Here is a 20,871-nt window from a genome sequence, read left to right on the forward strand (position 1 = left end):
ATCCCATCTTTTTTCTATATTACTGAGCTAATAGAGTTACAGAAAAGTTCTTATTGTGAAGTAATTTCTTACCTTTAAAATCATATCTTCTATTACTGATGCATAAACATTCTTTTGTACCTCAGCAGGCTGAAAAGAAATCCCTATCTATAAAATACAAAAGAGGAAAAAAATTAGTACATCAAATAACACAACCCATGTTGTGTTATTATAACCCAGATTATATAAGAAACAGATTAGACGAGATCAACAGACAAAAAAATCAAAAATTACAAAGGATAGTTAAAAACAAAAGCAAGCAGACAGTGCAGGCTTCATTAAAAAAAAAAAAACACAGAACAATCAACCAACAAAACCTCTAGAGAAAATGAAGCTTGGCCATTAGAACAGCCTGCAGAAATGCCTCTAAAACACAGAAGAAATAAAAGCAGGTTTTAATTTTTGTTTCAGAAAGTCCACAAAAAAACCAGGCTGCACTGAGTATCTTTGGATTGAGAATGGAAGCTCCATTTTAAAACTGTCCATATATTCAACCCAACTGGCATAATCTTCCCTTGCACCTAAGCTATGGCAACTGAAACTACTTTAAACAGTACCCCCAGCACCAAAGTTCCACATCACAAGACTATTTCATCCCCCAGTCTCACTCTCATCTTGCCCATGCCCTGTCACCTGTGTAGCAGGAGACTAGATACCCTGCAGAATCAAAGTTCTGTCCCTTGATGTCAGCATTACAGGTGGAGACAGAGATCCTTCCTTTCTCCCACAACTTGCTGCTGCTCCTGTCTCTGCTGGTAGAATGGTGAGTGCTCCTTCCTACAAGCTGAGTCAGTCTCCTCTCTTTCCTTCCTGCTGCTGTGACAGAAGATACTCCCTCCCCCTTTCTTTTACCCTAATTTGAATAGAGGGAAGAAATCCAAGCAGTAGAGAAGCTTGTTGTGGTCTAAGCTTTACCACAACCCCTTTTCAGGAGCTGCTATTAAACAGCACAGGTGGGTCCAAGCAACAAGCCCAAATCTTTCACATGATAGGACAGGAAGAATTCAGTGCCAGCGCTCCTTTTCCCTCATTTCCCCTTGCTTCCAGCCTCCCAGGATGATTCTTCTGGTACAAATCCCACTAAGCAACACAGCTACTCCAAAATGACCTCCTGGCTGGCACGCTTCACTTACTCCTGCCAGCACTGGCCAGCTGAGTCTCCTGAGTCAGAAGATCCAATTTTTTCCAGGGCATTTATAAAAAATTTTCATAAAGCATCCAGAGCCCCATATAGATGAAAGAGAGGCAACCAAATAAATGTAAGATCACAATTATCTTAACAACAGTTCTTATTAGTTTTACGATTCATTTATTACCTTCTCTGCAGCGTCCCTCACAAACTCTGATGCAGGCAAGGAAGCCAAGTAGAACTTCACCTCCTCTTGTTTCTCCTCCTGCTCTTTTTTAATGTTTATTTTTAATGGCTCGCTAAAGTTGAGAATATCTACTTCCTCTTCATGTTCTGGTTCTCGTTTCAGAAATTGCTGTAGTTCCTCTAGTTTTCGGCACAGCTCCTCACCACTGCTGTAAGATGAAGGGCATTCTGAAATAGAAGCAATCAATTAAACACATGATAGGTTATGGAAAGCTGTTTATAAACAGATGCACACTCGAAATATGGCAAAAAATTAGGATAATTGGAAGTTATTTTTGTAGTTCCTACCAAACATAAGGACGAACAGAAATGCAAACAGTCATTGAGAGCCTTCTATTTATATCTTCATAACACTCATGGTCCTCTGCCTCATCTGCTCCTACACCAATCAAGAAGGCTGCATTTCACACAAAACCAAAGCACTCTAATGTGAGTCTCCCAAACACTCTCACAGAAGCTTTTTGACAACTAGCAAAGCAGTCTGATGCTCTTTAACTTGCTTGGAGAAATAGAGTTTCTACTATGTAGGCACCAACCAGCACAAAATCATCGTTTACCTTGCGACAAGTATTACCATGCTTTTTAGAAAAATCAGAAGACAGATTTGCAGTGGAATTACAAAAGGGTAACCTCTCTTCTGTATGCTGACATAAGCCAGTAGAACCTTTAGTGGAAAGCTACACAATAAACAGATTCTTTTCCTCAAAGACAAATACAAATCCAGTTATTTATATACAAATATTAAAAGGTGGATGTAGGCTTCCTTTCCACCTTCAGCAACTGCAATGCGGGGTCAGACTTAGCAAATAATAATCAAATCCATACACTTCTGTGAAATACCTTAAATCCCTGTATGATCAGAACAGGAAAACATTTAGCTTTGGGAAAGGGATTACCTGAAGGTGAAACAAGGGACTTTAACTATGAAGAATGGATAAAATTAAAGATGTATGTTTAATACATACTAAAATGGACTGTGGAGATCCCAGAGCTACGCCTAGTACAGTAACGTAGCAGCTGTAATAACACATTGTGAAGCTTCACGTGGGCCAATTCACTTCACTTTTGGAGGTAAATTAAGTCCCACTGAGCTCCATGCTGCTGCTGCCAGTTTTGGGGGTTTTTGCATCTGAACTGATTCCCACTGTTTGCACGGTAAGTCTTTTAACAGTGGCTAAACTTACTCAGGGGCAGAACTGTCATTCCTCCCTGTGCTTAGTTTGTGGGCCCACTTCTTACACTGTGGGGCAAGAATCATCTCTCATAGCATTTCTCTACCCTTGGGCCTCCCAAGGCCCCAGTGCACAATAAAACCCAAAAGAAGCCCCAGAGGACATCAGGAGTGGTAGGGGCAAGGGGCATCCTCATGTGTAGACTTGCCCTTAAGTTCTCCAACTTCCATTATTCCAGAGTGAATTAAGTTAAAAAACACAGTGAGAATCCCCTTCTCTGGGGTGAAGCAGCACGTGTGCATACACACACCACACAGACACAGTCTTGAGCCATTTAATAAACAGCATTTGTGGCAGAAGGAGCTTTTCTGTCCCTCCATACCCACCTGGCTCACTGTCTATCTGTGTCAGCACGTCTTCAATCGAGTCCTCATCATTCCGTAAGGTCTCTGGGTCGGGTGGAGTGTAGCCATGGCATCGACACCAGTGCACCACGTGCTTTGTTTTCAGGGGGGTAATGTTGTGAAACCTGGGGTGCTTCTCGATGATTTCCTGTAGGATCTTTCTCACTGTCATTGCTCGTTGCCACTGTGACAAACCAAAGGGAAAGCTCATTGCACCGGCTAAAATGTTTAAGGTTAGACTACGGTCCAGAACAAAAATCCAGGTTGCAAGGAAAACAAAAGGAATGCAATTTCCTTAGAAGTCAGAATGATGAAGAAAAACAAATGTGGAAGATGGGCATAATCCTGGTATTAGGCAGCTGTAGGCAGGTCATTCAAACTCTGCTTTCTCACCCAACCTCAAGAAACCTCAAGAAAAAGGGACACACGTTTACAGAAGCCCAGACACATTTGTCTTGACTTGAACTGTCTCATCTCCCAAGTAACACCTAAGATGGCACAGGGCAAGAAAGCCACTAGAACAACAGATGCCACTCAAAATTTTGGTTAAACTCTTCAATCAAGTTGGCAACAGCAGGGGGTCTACTTAGTTTTAACATCTTCCCTGTAGAACTCCATAGCAAGATGACAAAGCTACGAAGAAATAGGGGGAAACATAACAATCACAATACAAAAAGGTCCAGATTAACTGAAATATTTCTCTTTAGTGAGCTGAAAATCTATTTCAGGACTAGCATTGCTTGTGTCAGATCCCTCAGTTCTCTTCCCTACAGAAAACAGACAAAATCCCATGAAAAGATGGACAAAGTATGCTGGGTAAAATTCCCATGACCATAATATGCCACAGAGGGAGAAGAAAGTGCTAACTGGACAGTTTGCAAAAATTCTGATTTTGAAAATGCTTCAAAAACATCTTATGTTGACCCAATCGAAAAATGACCTTTAGAGTCCCTGCTGCTTGAGAAAGTCTCTGAGCAATAAGCTGGATCACTACCTGGACACAAATCAGTACATCGTGCAGTAAGGAAGGCTTCCATTCAAAATGTGACACGACTGCTTCAGAAAACAAACCAGTGAACAACAGGAAAGGTTCTGTAATTCAGAAAATCCTTCTTGTGTCCCTAGAGACTGCTTGAGGAACACAGGAGGAGAGAATTACCTCGGCTGCCCTCCTCTTCCCAATATTCCAGCTATAATACTGTTCCACTGAAGCAGCACAAGAAGAGCTTGCATCTTCACCTAGAAAACACAAAGCCAGAAATGGTATTAAATACGTGAAGATAAATTCCGGTTTTGATGTTATTTAGTGTAGAAGAAGAGGGAAATGTGTTTCATGCTCATAGAATCACGGAACATAACTCTCACAAATGCTGTGCTCTCTCCTGAGCACAGCATAGTTATGTGCAGCAGACACTTTGGTTTTTGAATGCAAAATCAGCATTCTTCTTGGTCAGGATATACAGAGGTCTGTGGCTATGGGCTGTTTTAAGCCTCTTCTTCCCACAAAACTGTACTGATGTAGACCTGTAAGTCTTTCTTACTGGTCAAAGTCTCTTCCTTTGGAAAACGTTGTGGTTTTGCCAACAAATTGCAATATAAAAATGGAATAGTGAAAAGGCCTCCTGGCAGAAACATAAGGAGGGGATATGAATCCTAAGCAACAGATTCACAAATGCTACTGTAGGCCAGATAGCTGTATGTACTGAAAGCTTTACTGTGCCACCCACTCCTGCTCTGCTCACTGCACTTATCTTGAGAGGGTCTGCCCTACCCAGTCTCAGGGACCACTTCTTCAAAGTGCATTCGATACCAGAGAAAGCTGCTACATTTTCAGCTATGCACGAGTAAGAGATATGCAATTATAAAGTACCATAAAAGATTAAAACTGGGGACCACTTCTTCAAAGTGCATTCAATACCAGAGAAAGCCGCCACATTTTCAGCTATGCACATGAGTAAGAGATACGCAATTATAAAGTACCATAAAAGATTAAAACGTTTCTCTGCAAACTACCACCTTTTGTTAAAAAAGAGTAAAACCCCCAACAAACACATTCCAATGCTGAGCTGTGTTATCATATTTGCAAGCATTTCTGAAATGGCAAAAAAAAAAAAAAAGGCAGCACTTCTATTAGGGACAAGCCAGGGAAAAGAGCCATTGTGTGAGGAAATGCAATCTATTCCTAACTGAAAAACAGGTGAAAGTTAATAACTGCTGACAACATACTTAGCTTTATTGGAAGAATCCAATTCTAAGCTTCTTTAGAATAACCCCTGAAGTAAGCTCTCTAGGAGAATGGCTTCATTTCGTTCTGCCTTTTAATTTTTGCGGCTACAGAGCGTGCAAGGCATTCTGTTGATACATTGAAAATAGAAAGCAAAGCCTTTTCATTTACTGCTTACTTTTTTCAGCAATTAATGGAACCTTCTTCACTATTGCTGTTAAAAGCTGCTGGATGTTCTCCAAATATTCTATGCTGCAAGGGATAAAAAGAATCACAGTGAAGAATGCTGTTGGAAGCAATGAATCAGATGCAAAAGGTTTCAAAATCACTGCACAGGCTACAGTCCCTAGCCCCAAGGCATCACAGCAATATTAGTCTGAGGATAAACAGATATATCCCAGTCTGGAGAAGGTATTTCAAACAGCCCCCTCCTCTTGCTGAAGTACCCACATCTGAAGCTGCATTTGTTATGATGAAGAAACTGAAGACAGGCTTTTTTGGGCTGGCTTGGAAGAAATCCCTGCATCATCTTGCAAGCTGCAACACTTCTTTGAGGGATAAAACGCACCTATTAGTACAGACTGTCCCAGTAGGAACATGGGATACTGCATGGAAAGCCCTGTACTTATGGGAGTTTAAAGAAATTTTACTGAACCAGCCATACTGCATTTAAATGGCAAGAACCATATTTTCGATTAGTTATTTTATAACTAAGATAATCTAGAGGATGTATTGACTCAAGGTTTATTCCCGTCTCCTACACACACACATCAGGGTAATGTCAGCAGGGATATGTTGGGATAACAAAACTTTTCCAAACATGGAGACAGGAAGGTCAGCTACCGCAGGAATCAAGAGCACAAGAAACCCCCTACACATTACAACAAATATATAGAGAAAATTCTGCAAACCAAGTTCTGGGGAAAAAAAACACTAACAAGGACTTGCAAGAGCACTGCAAACAAAGCACTGGATTTCACATCATCCAGTGAACAAATACGCCAATGATCTTTATATTATTCCATTCCAATTGTGAACAAAGGCAGCCGTCACACTAAGTAATTACAGAAGCATGAGCTTCACAAGACTAGAGAGCAAGAAGAGAGACAGTTCTACTTTTTTCAGATGCCCCTTTTTTGACCTGCATTTCACTGGGCGGTTTGACCTCAGTAAGGACACACAATGGGAATTATACAAGCAGCAGATGATAAAGAGGTTTTAGCAGCTTGAGATTTTAGCAAACCCCAAAACAACTGCAAATCTTCAAATAATTGTTTTTTTCCCCTTTGATGAGCGCTGCATACAAATCCATTTACAATCAAAATATTGCAACACTGTCTGAAACAAATGCCAGCCAGAAGAATTAGTACTGATACAGCGGTGTAGAGGACAGAAGATTTTATAATGTGTTTCTGGGTCAAACCTAACACTACTGCCTGTATCCCTAAAACCTCCTCCTTTCCTCTTGGTATTTCAAAGACCAGAAATACTTAAAAAGAAATGAACAATTACTTGATAACGTAATTCCCAAGTTCGGAGCTCTCTTCTGTTTTTACGGGTGCTTGGCCTTCTTGGGTACCCACAGAACTGCAGTTTTGTCCTGTTGAATCAGGCTCCATCTTAACTTCAAAGAAACAGAACACGTTTTAAGAGACAAAAAGTACCAGCAAGCTTGATAAATAACGTCTTGCGAGACTCTGGTAGGACTAAGGGTCTTACATAACATCACTTAATTTTTCGGTCGCGTTCTGATTGTTAAGTGTGAACAAATTTGGCCTTCAATTCTGCTGGAAGAAAGCCACCAGGACATGACACCCCACCCCAAATCTCAACATGCTCACATCCTTTTTAGAAAATTTGCATGTGCATAATCAATTGCTGATGTTTTGCATACGACTGCCTGACCTAAACTGAACTGCCTGCAAATGGACGTTGGCTTTTCTGTAATGAAAAGGCTGTGTGGAAAACTACCAACAGTTTTACCAAGAAGTGAGAACCTTTCTGAAGACATCACTGATTTTGACATCAGTGAACGTTCTCACGTCTCGGACAGAACTCTGGTGACACAGAAGCAGGAGAGAGAGATGCTCCCAACCCGAACAGCCAGGAAGTCTGGTCATTCATGTGGGATGGGAGAGACACGAGGCAGCTCTGGACTGCAGAACTGGACTTTGAGTACCTCAGCTCTGGCCTATGCATTATTCCGGGAAGTACCATGTGTACATCTTTGCCCTGTGTGTGTGTGCACACACATGCCATTCACATCTAGTGCTGCTGGAAAGCATTCCCCAGGACCTTTCACCACAGTCACTATTCTAAGGGCAGCAGTAACTGTGATTAAATACATGCTGCTTTATGCATTTCTGCAAAAATGGACTGAAACAGTCAATGTTTGAGGTACTCATGGTAGCTTTCTATAGAATCCTCATTTCCCTCTGCACTTGCCTCTCCTTTGGGATTTACTTAGGGGCAAGTCACTGTTAATTTCTTGGTCCCCCAATGCCATTTTTACTTGATTTAAACCCTATTAACAATGGAAATAAAGGAACCCACAGTCACAGAGTCTACTTTCACAGTCAGGCCACTTGCATAAAGCAGCACCAGCTTATTTCTACTACTTATCTTACTGAGAAATTCCTTGTTACCTTTAGTGATGGATGCTGTAGAGGGAGTAGGGGCAGCAGTACTTGCTGTTGTGACAGCTGTCACAGCTGAAACTTTGCTGGTAGAAAGTGACTGTATCACTGGAGAGGAACAGCAAAAAAAACCAAGAAAACAAGAAAAAGAAAGAAAAGAAAAATCAAACTTCATACACTTTGACAAATAACCATGTTCAGAAGCAACACAGTGTTTGCAGCACAAAATTTAGGGATGAATTTCCTTGCTACATTTTCTTCTATCTCTAACTTTGGACCATGTATGCCAACAGCGACCAAGAGCTACCCTGTGCCAAAGGGGGTTTTCAAACATCATCTGTCATCCTCCTCTGCCCTTTACCTTTGTTCATAGGCATGAGTATTGTCTGAACACCTCCAGAAGCTGTGTTTACACCGAGCTGTTTAAGCTGGCTGGGAACTGTCAGAACAGCCTGCTGTGGACTAGACTGATTTGAGTGGATTTTTAGCAACCCTGCAAGAAGAACGGAAGACAAAATGTTAAATAAAACACACCATTTTGTTTATTGCCAGCTACTTCTCTCCCTTTCTGCCTGAACTAGGATGGCATGTAAGCCAGTACTGCCACCCTCTTCAGAAGCCACAGTTCAGTGAACTGTCAGACCAGTTTTTACTGACACAAGTGATAGCTAAAATACTGGGGTGCTGCACTGACATTTGTGAGGCAGGTTTCCTAATTACGTAAGCAAAATTAAGCAAAAGTTGATGTAACAAACTTTTGAACTGAAGCAAGCTCAGCACAGAGTAAAACACTTTTGTCAGAACAAGACCTGGTGCTCGAGGGCTTGGTAAGCCAGTGAGGGACAGCTCTGTCATACTTAGACAGCCACACTTACTGAGGTACCTCAGTGCCACACACACCTCTGCAATTGAGCTTAGCAGAACCCACTGCAGTCAGCAGAGCACCATCAACCATGTTTTAACTAAACGACAAGCCCAAGGCTGTGCAGCAAGTCTGATGAAGGACATACCTGAATGGAGTGTCCCGTGTCTTTCTGTAACATGCACTGAACACATCCATAAGGATGGCTAATCAAGCTATCAACCATATTAAAGTGGGGACTGAATTAAATCACTGGTTTTAGTCAAGGCTAACAGAACAAGCAGGACATTCAGGTATTAACAGAATTATCAATGGCAGCACCCAGTGACTTTGATGGAAACCAGCACAGCTCCAAGCTGCACCACAGTGTCATGGGTGAGTAGTACTCATCATCACCAGCTCTCCCTCCACATGCTCAAGCCACCACAGCCAGGACTCTAACACTGTGATTTAGTCCTATGCTCATCCTTCCTACCAGTAAACTGGCTATTTTCAACACAACTGTATTCAGTCTATAGCTAACTTTTCCTCAGATTGTGGAAATTTAATAAGCTTCTATTTTAGAACACTGACAACAGCAGACTTCGTGTTTCACAATGTTCATTTCATACTCACGATTTGTTTTGAGGCAAAGTTTCCATTCTCCTCACATTTTATTACTATTGTTTAAGAAGCACAGCTGCCTTTTGAGTACTAGACATGCAAGGTCTGATGAAGATATTTCTCAGTTTTAAAAGATACACAGCACTGATCAGTCAGGTTTTCACCACCAGGAAAGAAGGCTAACCTAGTATTACCAAGTCATTTTTAAACATCATAGTGTATTCTATTTAAGAATCATTTAAATAAAAGCCCGTATTTGTAGAATTATAAATATGATTGCCACACATCTTGCCAAAACCTCTTCTTCTGCCTCCAGCTTTCTCAAACACACAGCCCCAGGATGGCCAGGCCCAGTGGTGGTTGGCTCCCTTTGATACACCGACCCCAAGCCGTTCTCCTGGGGATGTTAAATAGTGACTTGAAGGTCTCTTTGGGCACAGAGCCAGTCTCCAGCAAGCCAGTAAACGCTCACGGCTTAGCAAATCTCTTCCCAGAACAGTTTACCACACTTTGAGAAAGTGCATCATTTGAAAAGAGTGCCCTGGGGGATGTCCCAAGTGTCCCAAGATCCACAGATGCATCAGGATAGGACAGCAAGGACCCAAACAGCAAAGCAAGCATCATAGTGTATTCTATTTAAGAATCATTTAAATAAAAGCCCGTATTTGTAGAATTATAAATATGATTGCCACACATCTTGCCAAAACCTCTTCTTCTGCCTCCAGCTTTCTCAAACACACAGCCCCAGGATGGCCAGGCCCAGTGGTAGTTGGCTCCCTTTGATACACCGACCCCCAGCCGTTCTCCTGGGGATGTTAAATAGTGACTTGAAGGTCTCTTTGGGCACAGAGCCAGCCTCCAGCAAGCCAGTACACGCTCACGGCTTAGCAAATCTCTTCCCAGAACAGTTTACCACACTTTGAGAAAGTGCATCATTTGAAAAGAGTGCCCTGGGGGATGTCCCAAGTGTCCCAAGATCCACAGATGCATCAGGATAGGACAGCAAGGACCCAAACAGCAAAGCAAGGAAGAAGACAACATTTTCAACTAACCCATTAGCTTGATGGGTGGGAGACACTGTTCATGGCAAAACAATGGGAAAATTTGAGATTCTTTTTCAAAAGTTGCCTTTAAAAATAAAAATATCCAGAATTCTTACACAGTTTTGGTTTGGTTTAACATTGAAACAACGTGTTTTACAGCCACTGCTTCTTTTGGGTTTCTTAAAGAAATACTTTTTCATGATGCCTCAGGTTACAAAAACAAACCAAAAGACAAAACAAAACAAAATCTAGATAAAATTCTCATACCTAAATGGGAGTTTTAATCTGAAAGCTATTTAGAATGGCGTATTTTCTACAAAAAAAAACCAAACCAAAACAAAACCTTGCTGCTTCGTTTGCAAAGCAAAAAATACTCAAATGCTTATTGCAGAATTATGACTTAATTAGTCTTAGGAGACTATGTTGTTTACTTTCAAGCTCTGGGAAAAACAGAGCAATGAAAACACAAGGAATTTGGAAGACTGTGTACATAGGAAACAAGAGTTGCTTAAAAAAGACACTGTCAGACGAGCTCAGTGTCACATCCTTTCTCTTTTCTATATTTTCACTCTGTTTCCACTTAGTAAGAAGCCACTTCAACCCGAGCTGTTTAAGCTGGCTGGGAACTGTCAGAACAGCCTGCTGTGGACTAGACTGATTTGAGTGGATTTTTAGCAACCCTGCAAGAAGAACGGAAGACAAAATGTTAAATAAAACACACCATTTTGTTTATTGCCAGCTACTTCTCTCCCTTTCTGCCTGAACTAGGATGGCATGTAAGCCAGTACTGCCACCCTCTTCAGAAGCCACAGTTCAGTGAACTGTCAGACCAGTTTTTACTGACACAAGTGATAGCTAAAATACTGGGGTGCTGCACTGACATTTGTGAGGCAGGTTTCCTAATTACGTAAGCAAAATTAAGCAAAAGTTGATGTAACAAACTTTTGAACTGAAGCAAGCTCAGCACAGAGTAAAACACTTTTGTCAGAACAAGACCTGGTGCTCGAGGGCTTGGTAAGCCAGTGAGGGACAGCTCTGTCATACTTAGACAGCCACACTTACTGAGGTACCTCAGTGCCACACACACCTCTGCAATCCAGCTTAGCAGAACCCACTGCAGTCAGCAGAGCACCATCAACCATGTTTTAACTAAACAACAAGCCCAAGGCTGTGCAGCAAGTCTGATGAAGGACATACCTGAATGGAGTGTCCCGTGTCTTTCTGTAACATGCACTGAACACATCCATAAGGATGGCTAATCAAGCTATCAACCATATTAAAGTGGGGACCAAATTAAATCACTGGTTTTAGTCAAGGCTAACAGAACAAGCAGGACATTCAGGTATTAACAGAATTATCAATGGCAGCACCCAGTGACTTTGATGGAAACCAGCACAGCTCCAAGCTGCACCACAGTGTCATGGGTGAGTAGTACTCATCATCACCAGCTCTCCCTCCACATGCTCAAGCCACCACAGCCAGGACTCTAACACTGTGATTTAGTCCTATGCTCATCCTTCCTACCAGTAAACTGGCTATTTTCAACACAACTGTATTCAATCTATAGCTAACTTTTCCTCAGATTGTGGAAATTTAATAAGCTTCTATTTTAGAACACTGACAACAGCAGACTTCGTGTTTCACAATGTTCATTTCATACTCACGATTTGTTTTGAGGCAAAGTTTCCATTCTCCTCACATTTTATTACTATTGTTTAAGAAGCACAGCTGCCTTTTGAGTACTAGACATGCAAGGTCTGATGAAGATATTTCTCAGTTTTAAAAGATACACAGCACTGATCAGTCAGGTTTTCACCACCAGGAAAGAAGGCTAACCTAGTATTACCAAGTCATTTTTAAACATCATAGTGTATTCTAGTTAAGAATCATTTAAATAAAAGCCCGTATTTGTAGAATTATAAATATGATTGCCACACATCTTGCCAAAACCTTTTCTTCTGCCTCCAGCTTTCTCAAACACACAGCCCCAGGATGGCCAGGCCCAGTGGTAGTTGGCTCCCTTTGATACACCGACCCCCAGCCGTTCTCCTGGGGATGTTAAATAGTGACTTGAAGGTCTCTTTGGGCACAGAGCCAGCCTCCAGCAAGCCAGTACACGCTCACGGCTTAGCAAATCTCTTCCCAGAACAGTTTACCACACTTTGAGAAAGTGCATCATTTGAAAAGAGTGCCCTGGGGGATGTCCCAAGTGTGTGATCCACAGATGCGTCAGGACAGGACAGCAAGGACCCAAACAGCAAAGCAAGGAAGAAGACAACATTTTCAACTAACCCATTAGCTTGATGGGTGGGAGACACTGTTCATGGCAAAACAATGGGAAAATTTGAGATTCTTTTTCAAAAGTTGCCTTTAAAAATAAAAATATCCAGAATTCTTACACAGTTTTGGTTTGGTTTAACATTGAAACAACGTGTTTTACAGCCACTGCTTCTTTTGGGTTTCTTAAAGAAATACTTTTTCATGATGCCTCAGGTTACAAAAACAAACCAAAAGACAAAACAAAACAAAATCTAGATAAAATTCTCATACCTAAATGGGAGTTTTAATCTGAAAGCTATTTAGAATGGCGTATTTTCTACAAAAAAAAACCAAACCAAAACAAAACCTTGCTGCTTCGTTTGCAAAGCAAAAAATACTCAAATGCTTATTGCAGAATTATGACTTAATTAGTCTTAGGAGACTATGTTGTTTACTTTCAAGCTCTGGGAAAAACAGAGCAATGAAAACACAAGGAATTTGGAAGACTGTGTACATAGGAAACAAGAGTTGCTTAAAAAAGACACTGTCAGACGAGCTCAGTGTCACATCCTTTCTCTTTTCTATATTTTCACTCTGTTTCCACTTAGTAAGAAGCCACTTCAACAGAACACGACAGCAGATAAATTAGTCAAAATGAAAACTTCTGATTTTAACCCATAATACTCAAATTAAACCTGCTATATTTGCTCTCCATGATACAAAGGATACTGCAAGACAATAGAACTAAATAATGAAAACTTCCCTCTACCTAACAGCAGTCCATCTTTATTACCTCATCTTTACTAACTTGAAACATTCCAGATCCAGCCTTCCTCACTGTACTTAATGAATTTTGACTTCAAAGCCTTTGGCTCCCCCTAATCAACATCTCTCTCCTTTCCAAGCCAAACAGAACAGATGCAAAGCCTCAGAGGCAAATTCTGCTCATGCAGCTTCTCCGACTTCAGCGGAGTTTCACAAACTAGTAAGTCTGTAGCATTGCTGGTACCTTGATAGTTTCAGCATTCAGCAACACCCTGTGCTCTTGAATAGGGAGGATGCATCTTCTAATGAGAACTTGGCATGAAAACTAAAATCCCTCTCCAATACCACTGGGCAGCTCACGCTGTTATTTGTAACAGATACAGTCAATGCACTGATGTGATAGAATGCCAATTATTTTGGCATCTCTTTGGCTAAGCCAAAGTTATGCTAATAAGATATGTTTTAGAAAGCATGACTTTACCTTTACACATTCACAAATGCAGGCGACTCTACGTGCTTCCATTTACAGTGAAGACATCTACAGAACTCACATCTGGATTCTAACTTTCTATAGGAAAGGCAGGAAGGGAGTCTAATACCTGATACCGCAGCTTTTCCAGTCACAGGCGTTGGTGTAGTCATCAGAGAAGCAACACTTACAACAGTGGAAGTTGCAGTCTTATTCACTACTGATGGAGTCGACTGGCTCTGGCTTATACAGATTTGGTGCTGCTGTCCAGATGTCTTTGCTGTAGGAGTTCCAGAAGATGAGGAACTGGAACCTGCATTATCTATTTGCTGCATAAAAGAGGCAGAAAGGGATAACAAATTTCTTTTTGTGTAATAGGTTAATCAACAATAGGCACAACAAGGCAATATCTAGAAGTAGCAAAACCAAATATTTATCTATCAATCATTAAGAAGAGGTTCTCAAGCACATATGCAAAAGCTCATATACAATGATGGTATATATAGAGATTGGAGGTTGCTTCCAGGAGAAAAACTGAAGTCGTGCACACAGGAACTGCTACCACAACTGCTTTGATAGTATCTGGAGACAGGTCCTTTCACTTCAGCAAGCAGGGAGGTTTCCAGATGAAAAATTTGACCCAGGAATATTTCATATTTCCCTGCTGCTCAGAAGTCCAGAGGTGTCAGCAGAGAAATGGCTGCATGGAAAATGTCTATCCCTGCAGCTTCACCAAGAGCTATATATATATGCTACCTATATATACTGTGTGCGCCAGCATTCAGCCCTCCGAGGGAAGTATGGCATCAATCTTCCACTTGTTTAAGCTTTGCCTCCCCACAGGCAAAAGCAGCAGGGCAGGAGGAACCATACCAGTGAACTATATACTGTCCTTTTTGCTGCCTCACCACAGGCAAAAGCAGCAGGGCAGGAGGAACCTTCCCAGTGAACTATATACTGTCCTTTTTGCTGCCTCATCATCACCCTGTAAACTCCAAACCCACTCCAGGTGGACAACCTGCATCCATGCACAAGAGCATTCACTCTAAGAACACAAATTTTTCACTTCCAACCTCAGCCTGTGCTGAAGCACTCCATTCCAAGGCTGGGCTGTTATTGCTCCCCTGGGATACAGGGAGGATACATCCTCTGAACACAGTCAGGACTGAAGGACCCCATACCTTGACCACTCCTAGCCTCTGAAATCTGTTGACAACAGATTGGGCACTAAGCACCATGTAGAGCCTGTGATCTCAGAGAAGCAACCTACAGTCTAGATATTGCTTACTTTCATTGACCTGCTAGATGCAGAGTTTCAGGTACTTCATATTTTTCTGCAAATTTTTGTGCCAGCGGCAGATTTGGTGTTTGAAAGCTGCGTAGCCCAAAAATTCTAATTTGTATGATTGCAAAAAACTGTTTCAGATAAAGCTTCAGTTAAAGCTTTCCCTGCCTACCTGAATTTTAACAACATCAAAAGCAAGAAAGTAGAGGTTTCAATTTCTTTTCTCCCCTTGTTTCCTTCCAGATATTACTTTATGCCAACCAGCAAACAACCCAACAGAAAAGGAGTTGTGTGCGCTGGTACACAAGAGCAGACCCACCAGCAATGCTGACTGAGAAGAATATCAATAGGGGGAAAAAAATGGAGTAGAAGTCCTTTCCTGGGGATTATATTGGTTAGAGTGAAAGTGTTCTATTACTGAATATCAGCAACGTTTCTCACCTGGGCCACCCCATTCGTGGGAAGGACATACCTTGACCACTGCTAGCCTCTGAAATCTGCTGACAACAGATTGGGCACCAAGCACCATGTAGAGCCTCTGATCTCAGAGAAGCAACCTACAGTCTAGATATTGCTTACTTTCATTGACCTGCTAGATGCAGAGTTTCAGGTACTTCATATTTTTCTGCAAATTTTTGTGCCAGCGGCAGATTTGGTGTTTGAAAGCTGCGTAGCCCAAAAATTCTAATTTGTATGATTGCAAAAAACTGTTTCAGATAAAGCTTCAGATAAAGCTTTCCCTGCCTACCTGAATTTTAACAACATCAAAAGCAAGAAAGTAGAGGTTTCAATTTCTTTTCTCCCCTTGTTTCCTTCCAGATATTACTTTATGCCAACCAGCAAACAACCCAACAGAAAAGGAGTTGTGTGCGCTGGTACACAAGAGCAGACCCACCAGCAATGCTGACTGAGAAGAATATCAATAGGGGGAAAAAAATGGAGTAGAAGTCCTTTCCTGGGGATTATATTGGTTAGAGTGAAAGTGTTCTATTACTGAATATCAGCAACGTTTCTCACCTGGGCCACCCCATTCGTGGGAAGGGCCACAGCAGGAGCAGCAGCCGTGGTGATGACACCTCCTGACACTCTCAGCACAGTGGTGCCAGGTTTGGAGAGCTGGGATGAGGCAGGCACTGATTTTATAGACCCATCTGATATTTTCACCAGTGATGTTTGCCCGCTGGGTGCAGCCTTTGAAAAAAAAAAAAAATTCAATATAAGGAAAAAGGTGTATTTCTTTGGATTTTTAAAAATGACTTAAAAACCCTCAACCACAACAACAAAACAAACAGGACAAATGCTTTTTATATTACTGAAAAATATTTTCAAAACACTTTTGAAAAAGGCAAATTGTGGCAATAAAAGCTGGAACAAAATTGTTACCTAAGAAATTATTGACTTTGCAAAAATATGCCTATCAATCTTTAATTTTGGATTATCAATTACAAATACTCTTGGGGAGTTTGAATTTCATAGGGACCACTTGGTAGTTTTTAAAAGAAGGACCTTTGGGGGATACCAAATCCAAACATTTTTAAGAGCTTTAGCAGGTTACCCATTTCTAAGGTTGAAATATTTAAGCACATTTTTGCACCTGACTGTATTCACTTCCCTAATTCCATTTCACTCAGAAATCCCAGAGCACATTTACAAACACACAACCAAAGCTTACACATGACCCACTTTGAGAACAGAAACAAAGCTGGAAAACTGTGGTCCAATATCTGCATATGAAAGTAGGCCTCCATGCACCTTCCTTATCATAATACAGCCAGCATCGTAACTGTACAAAAAAAACCACCAAACCAAACAACTGCAATAGGAAAAGCTGTCAAAATGTGTGGCTGTGGTTCTTAATACTTTATCTGACAAAATGCTGACTCGTAAGAAACACACCATTTGCACATTACCTGGGTAAATAGAGCTGTTTTTTGTCCAGTTATCACTTTTAGTGCTTGTCCTTGTGTGGAAGATGTTCCGACTCCTACATTCCCCTGAACAACTGAAGCTGGAGTCAGCTGCTTCCCAGAACTCTGAGGAGAAGGCTGGCCGACCAGAAAGGTGCCCTGCTCCAGAAATAAGTTCGGGAAATAAGCACTTTGAAACTCAGCTAAGAGTCAACAGAAATCTAGGAGCATAAGCCTGTAGTTGTAATGCAACAACAACATTTCATCTTCGAAAAGCAAGGCACTGCTAATTACAGATGCTTCTGCACTACATCTTCTCAGTGCAGAACACCACTCTCTGATGCAAGGGAAGGGGTGAAAAAGCCACAATCAGTTTCCTGCCTTGTCAGAAGCATCCACTAAAATTTAACACACTTTGTGCTCTTCGAGTTTATTCTTTGTGACAAATGTTGCTTAGCATGCAAGTCAGAAAGGCTACTGCCAAGCAAGGAAAAAAAAAACAACAAAAAAAACCCCAAGGGGCGAGGAAAAAAAAAAAACAACAAAAAAAACCCCAAGACATTCTGTCACCTTCTCACTTCAAAAATGTATTCAGAGCTCAGCATGCAGCGACAACCAGAGGTGTGTGCTCTAAGAGCCTAACAGCTAAAACCTTGCCACCCTTCCTGCTTCTTATCAGTATTCAGTTGCTACCCTTCAGAAGCTTCATTCACCCACTATCATGCATGGATCCCTTCACACAATCTTCTGTTTTCTCATTTTTCTTCCTTACTCAGCCTTGCTGTTTCTCTCCAATAACTCTCCTTTATTCTCCTATCTCTACTGTACTTTCCTCCAACTCTTACACATCCTACTGTGCAGGATAACTCTTCATCTCTGTCATATCACCTCTCTGGTTTTGGAGACCCTATGGAGACCTCTGTCTCTCCTCCACCCACTGCTTGCCCTGGTCTCCATATCACCTCTCTGATTTTGGAGACCCTATGGAGACCTTTGTCTCTTCTCCACCCACTGCTTGCCCTGATCTTACTTGGTGCTGCTTTCTTGGCTTGCAAGGAGCCACGAGGGGACCACCTTGCAAGGGGAGGCGAGGGGCAGAGATGTGCCAATAAGGCAAAGAGAGGCAAGGGCTGTTAAGACAGGATCTAGATCCCATAGTCCCAGAATGTTTCATGCAATCATGAGTAATAAGGCAAAGAGAGGCATGGGCTGTTAAGTCAGAATCTAGATCCCATAGTCCCAGAATGTTTCATGTGCTACAGAACCACAGGATATCTACATATCACCAACTGCAGCCTGAAATGTCCATCTGCTTCAGTTAAGATGCTCCCACCACTGACCTGGGGCGTCTGCTTCAGGATGTAGGATGTATAGGTGAGGTGCTGTGACAAGTTACTGCTTGTGCTTTGGGTTCCTCCTCCTCCACTATTCGTGGAAGAACCAGATTGGAGACCTGTAAGCAGAAGAAAAGGCTTGACTCTTCAGTAACCAGACACTGTCTAAAGCATCCCTGTATACGTAAGTAATCGAAAACACTTTGCAAGATACTTGCTGTTGCTTGATTTGCGGCTAAATAGCACCATTACCCAGTACAGCACAGCTCAGATGTGCTGCTGTGCTCTCTTACAGCTCAGCAAATGCCATGAACAAAAGGGGTTATGGGGGAAATAGGGAGGTCTGTTGGGCCAGTAAACCTCATTTCAGGCTGTTTTGAATTTTCTCTCAAAAGGAGATGCTGTCCAACAGATAAACAGTCTTTTCATCAGTCTTTTACAGGTTATGAATATGCAGCAAAAGCCCTAAAACCACCCTCAATCCCACTGGCTTTTCATTTTACTTTTGTTGGCTGTTCCAACGCAATTTTGTTACCAGAGTATTACAACACTCTCAATCCCACTGGCTTCTTCATTTTACTTTTGTTGGCTGATCCAACGCAATTTTGTTACCAGAGTATTACATCATCAATAGCAAGCAGCTGTGATTTGCAGTGACACTGATATTCCTCTCCCTCCAGAAGAAACACACAGAACACTAACTTTTTGTAATCTCTCATTAAGAAACAAGAGTAAAAACCCCATACTTATGGCTCTGTCATAAAAATCTTCCTTGAGGCCTATAAGATTACTTCCTTCTCAGAGTTGGACTAGCCTAGCTGCCTCTCTAAACCTCAAGCAATGGGGCTCCCATCACCAGTTCTACAGCCCAAAGACACCTTCACCAAGAAGGTATTTTCACCACTTTTCAGTGACATGTACTATATTGCTATGTTGCTGGTATTTACAGCCTTGTATATTAAGCCAAATAATACCTTTTCTTCCCTGTCAGTATCAGAACTGAGAGCAAAAAGTTTGCATCCAATCCATCTCCCATCCCAACCCCCAGCCTCAAAAGGAGCACGCTGGGGAAGGCTCATGACAAAACTCTCCCTCTACAGAGTCCAAAACTTGCAGTATTCTTTTCCTATGGCAGCACACTACAAAAATTATCGTCCATCAGAACCATTTTAGCAATGATATTCTCCAGGTATTTCACGGCAAGTTTGATTCACAAGCCCATAAACCACAAAGTGTTTCTGCTGATCTCAACAGCCTGGGGACAAACTTTGTATCAATATTCAAAACCATTTCTTTCCCTCATTCCAGATACAGTATCTTTTCCTTTTCAAGTCAATTTCTTATGTTTCTAGTTTCTCGTTTCTCCAGGGTGTCAATCCATGACTTATTAATAGCTTTCACAACTACATTCAAATCCATCTCCATTCTACGTCACAAAAACCCAGCTGTCTCTTCATACAGATCACCACAAAGAGTTAAAGACAACCCTTTGATGAATTTTGAGGAAAATTACACTGTCTGCTTTCAGAACAGAGAGAAAGACACTCAAAGCACTGCGTGAAAAGCAGTTTCATCTAAAACAGATGACACATGAGATTTGTCTTAAAAAGCACCACATACCACATTTGTTGTGAACAAAGAAACCCCATCCCATTACTGACTTCCACAGTACCAGGATGCTTTATAGCAAAAATGCCAAACATATTAATTATGCAGTGATTACATTATTTAACTCATTAGATTTCCCTGCAAGACTAACTAGCATTATTTGTGGCTCGCAGTATGGCTCCTTGGGGTATCAGAAGCAGTTTTCCTTTCCCAGAAGGATTCTTGCTGTTGGTGGTGAGGTACAGTTTGGTGCCTGGTGGCAAGTTTGCCAAGTTTGCCAGGTTGGTGGCTGGTAACTGCAGTGTAGCCATCACTAGAAAGAAAGAATAAAAAAAAAAAAATAAAAACTACTGCTTGCAGAAAGTAGTACACACTGAAATCTGCACAGGCTGAAAGGACTAGGGGTGACAGGCAGCTAGCCTTTGATAATCCATTCTTAGCTGGCCAAACTGCAGATTAACTCCACCAGTGATGCACAAGCACACTGAATAGGTCTGAAAAAACCCCTTCTGCGTGCAGTGCCGCTTAGAGCTGCAGGCCAAAGCAGCAGAACCATGGGGTCTACAGGCTTAGTTGGGTCTGGAGGTGACCCAGCACCTTTCAAGCAGCCCAGAGCCCAAGGGAAGATGCTCAGCTAAGGCCAGCTGTGTGGAGAAGCAGGCTGGATGCTTCTGCCCAACCCCCCCTAACTGTAAGCACTGGGGAAGATGTGAAGGTGCAATCAGGACCATTTGGATCTTCTTGGCTGGATTTATGTAGAGCCCTTTGAGCATTTAAGGACCACAATGCTGGGCAAAAATGTGAGATCTGGCTCCAGGAAACTCTTACTTTCTCCAGCATATCTGTCTCATCTCCACTCACAGAACACAGCGTGTTTTAAAGTACT

General features: G+C 41.7%; 1 protein-coding gene across 4 annotated transcripts in view; it reads right to left on the reverse strand.

Moving 5' to 3' along the window:
- The window catches only part of YEATS2 (YEATS domain containing 2), a 53,617-nt gene that overhangs the window by 5,410 nt on the left and 27,336 nt on the right, over nucleotides 1-20,871 (reverse strand). For 3 of the 4 annotated variants that reach the window (XM_014941534.1, XM_014941532.1, XM_014941535.1), the window contains 13 exons: nucleotides 20,137-20,298; nucleotides 18,384-18,496; nucleotides 17,047-17,202; nucleotides 16,154-16,327; nucleotides 13,982-14,180; nucleotides 8,212-8,343; nucleotides 7,860-7,958; nucleotides 6,727-6,838; nucleotides 5,393-5,466; nucleotides 4,150-4,229; nucleotides 2,973-3,174; nucleotides 1,356-1,582; nucleotides 73-147 (listed from right to left, as the gene is read on the reverse strand). In XM_014941534.1, the coding sequence (XP_014797020.1) occupies nucleotides 73-147; nucleotides 1,356-1,582; nucleotides 2,973-3,174; nucleotides 4,150-4,229; nucleotides 5,393-5,466; nucleotides 6,727-6,838; nucleotides 7,860-7,958; nucleotides 8,212-8,343; nucleotides 13,982-14,180; nucleotides 16,154-16,327; nucleotides 17,047-17,202; nucleotides 18,384-18,496; nucleotides 20,137-20,298 (1,805 nt within the window). The remainder of the gene's footprint in view (nucleotides 1-72; nucleotides 148-1,355; nucleotides 1,583-2,972; nucleotides 3,175-4,149; nucleotides 4,230-5,392; nucleotides 5,467-6,726; nucleotides 6,839-7,859; nucleotides 7,959-8,211; nucleotides 8,344-13,981; nucleotides 14,181-16,153; nucleotides 16,328-17,046; nucleotides 17,203-18,383; nucleotides 18,497-20,136; nucleotides 20,299-20,871) is intronic. The other variant, XM_014941533.1, reaches the window with a different exon arrangement.

Source organism: Calidris pugnax, unplaced genomic scaffold, assembly GCF_001431845.1.
Source record: "Calidris pugnax isolate Ruff unplaced genomic scaffold, ASM143184v1 scaffold117, whole genome shotgun sequence".
In the NCBI taxonomy this organism is placed as follows: Eukaryota; Metazoa; Chordata; class Aves; order Charadriiformes; family Scolopacidae; genus Calidris; species Calidris pugnax.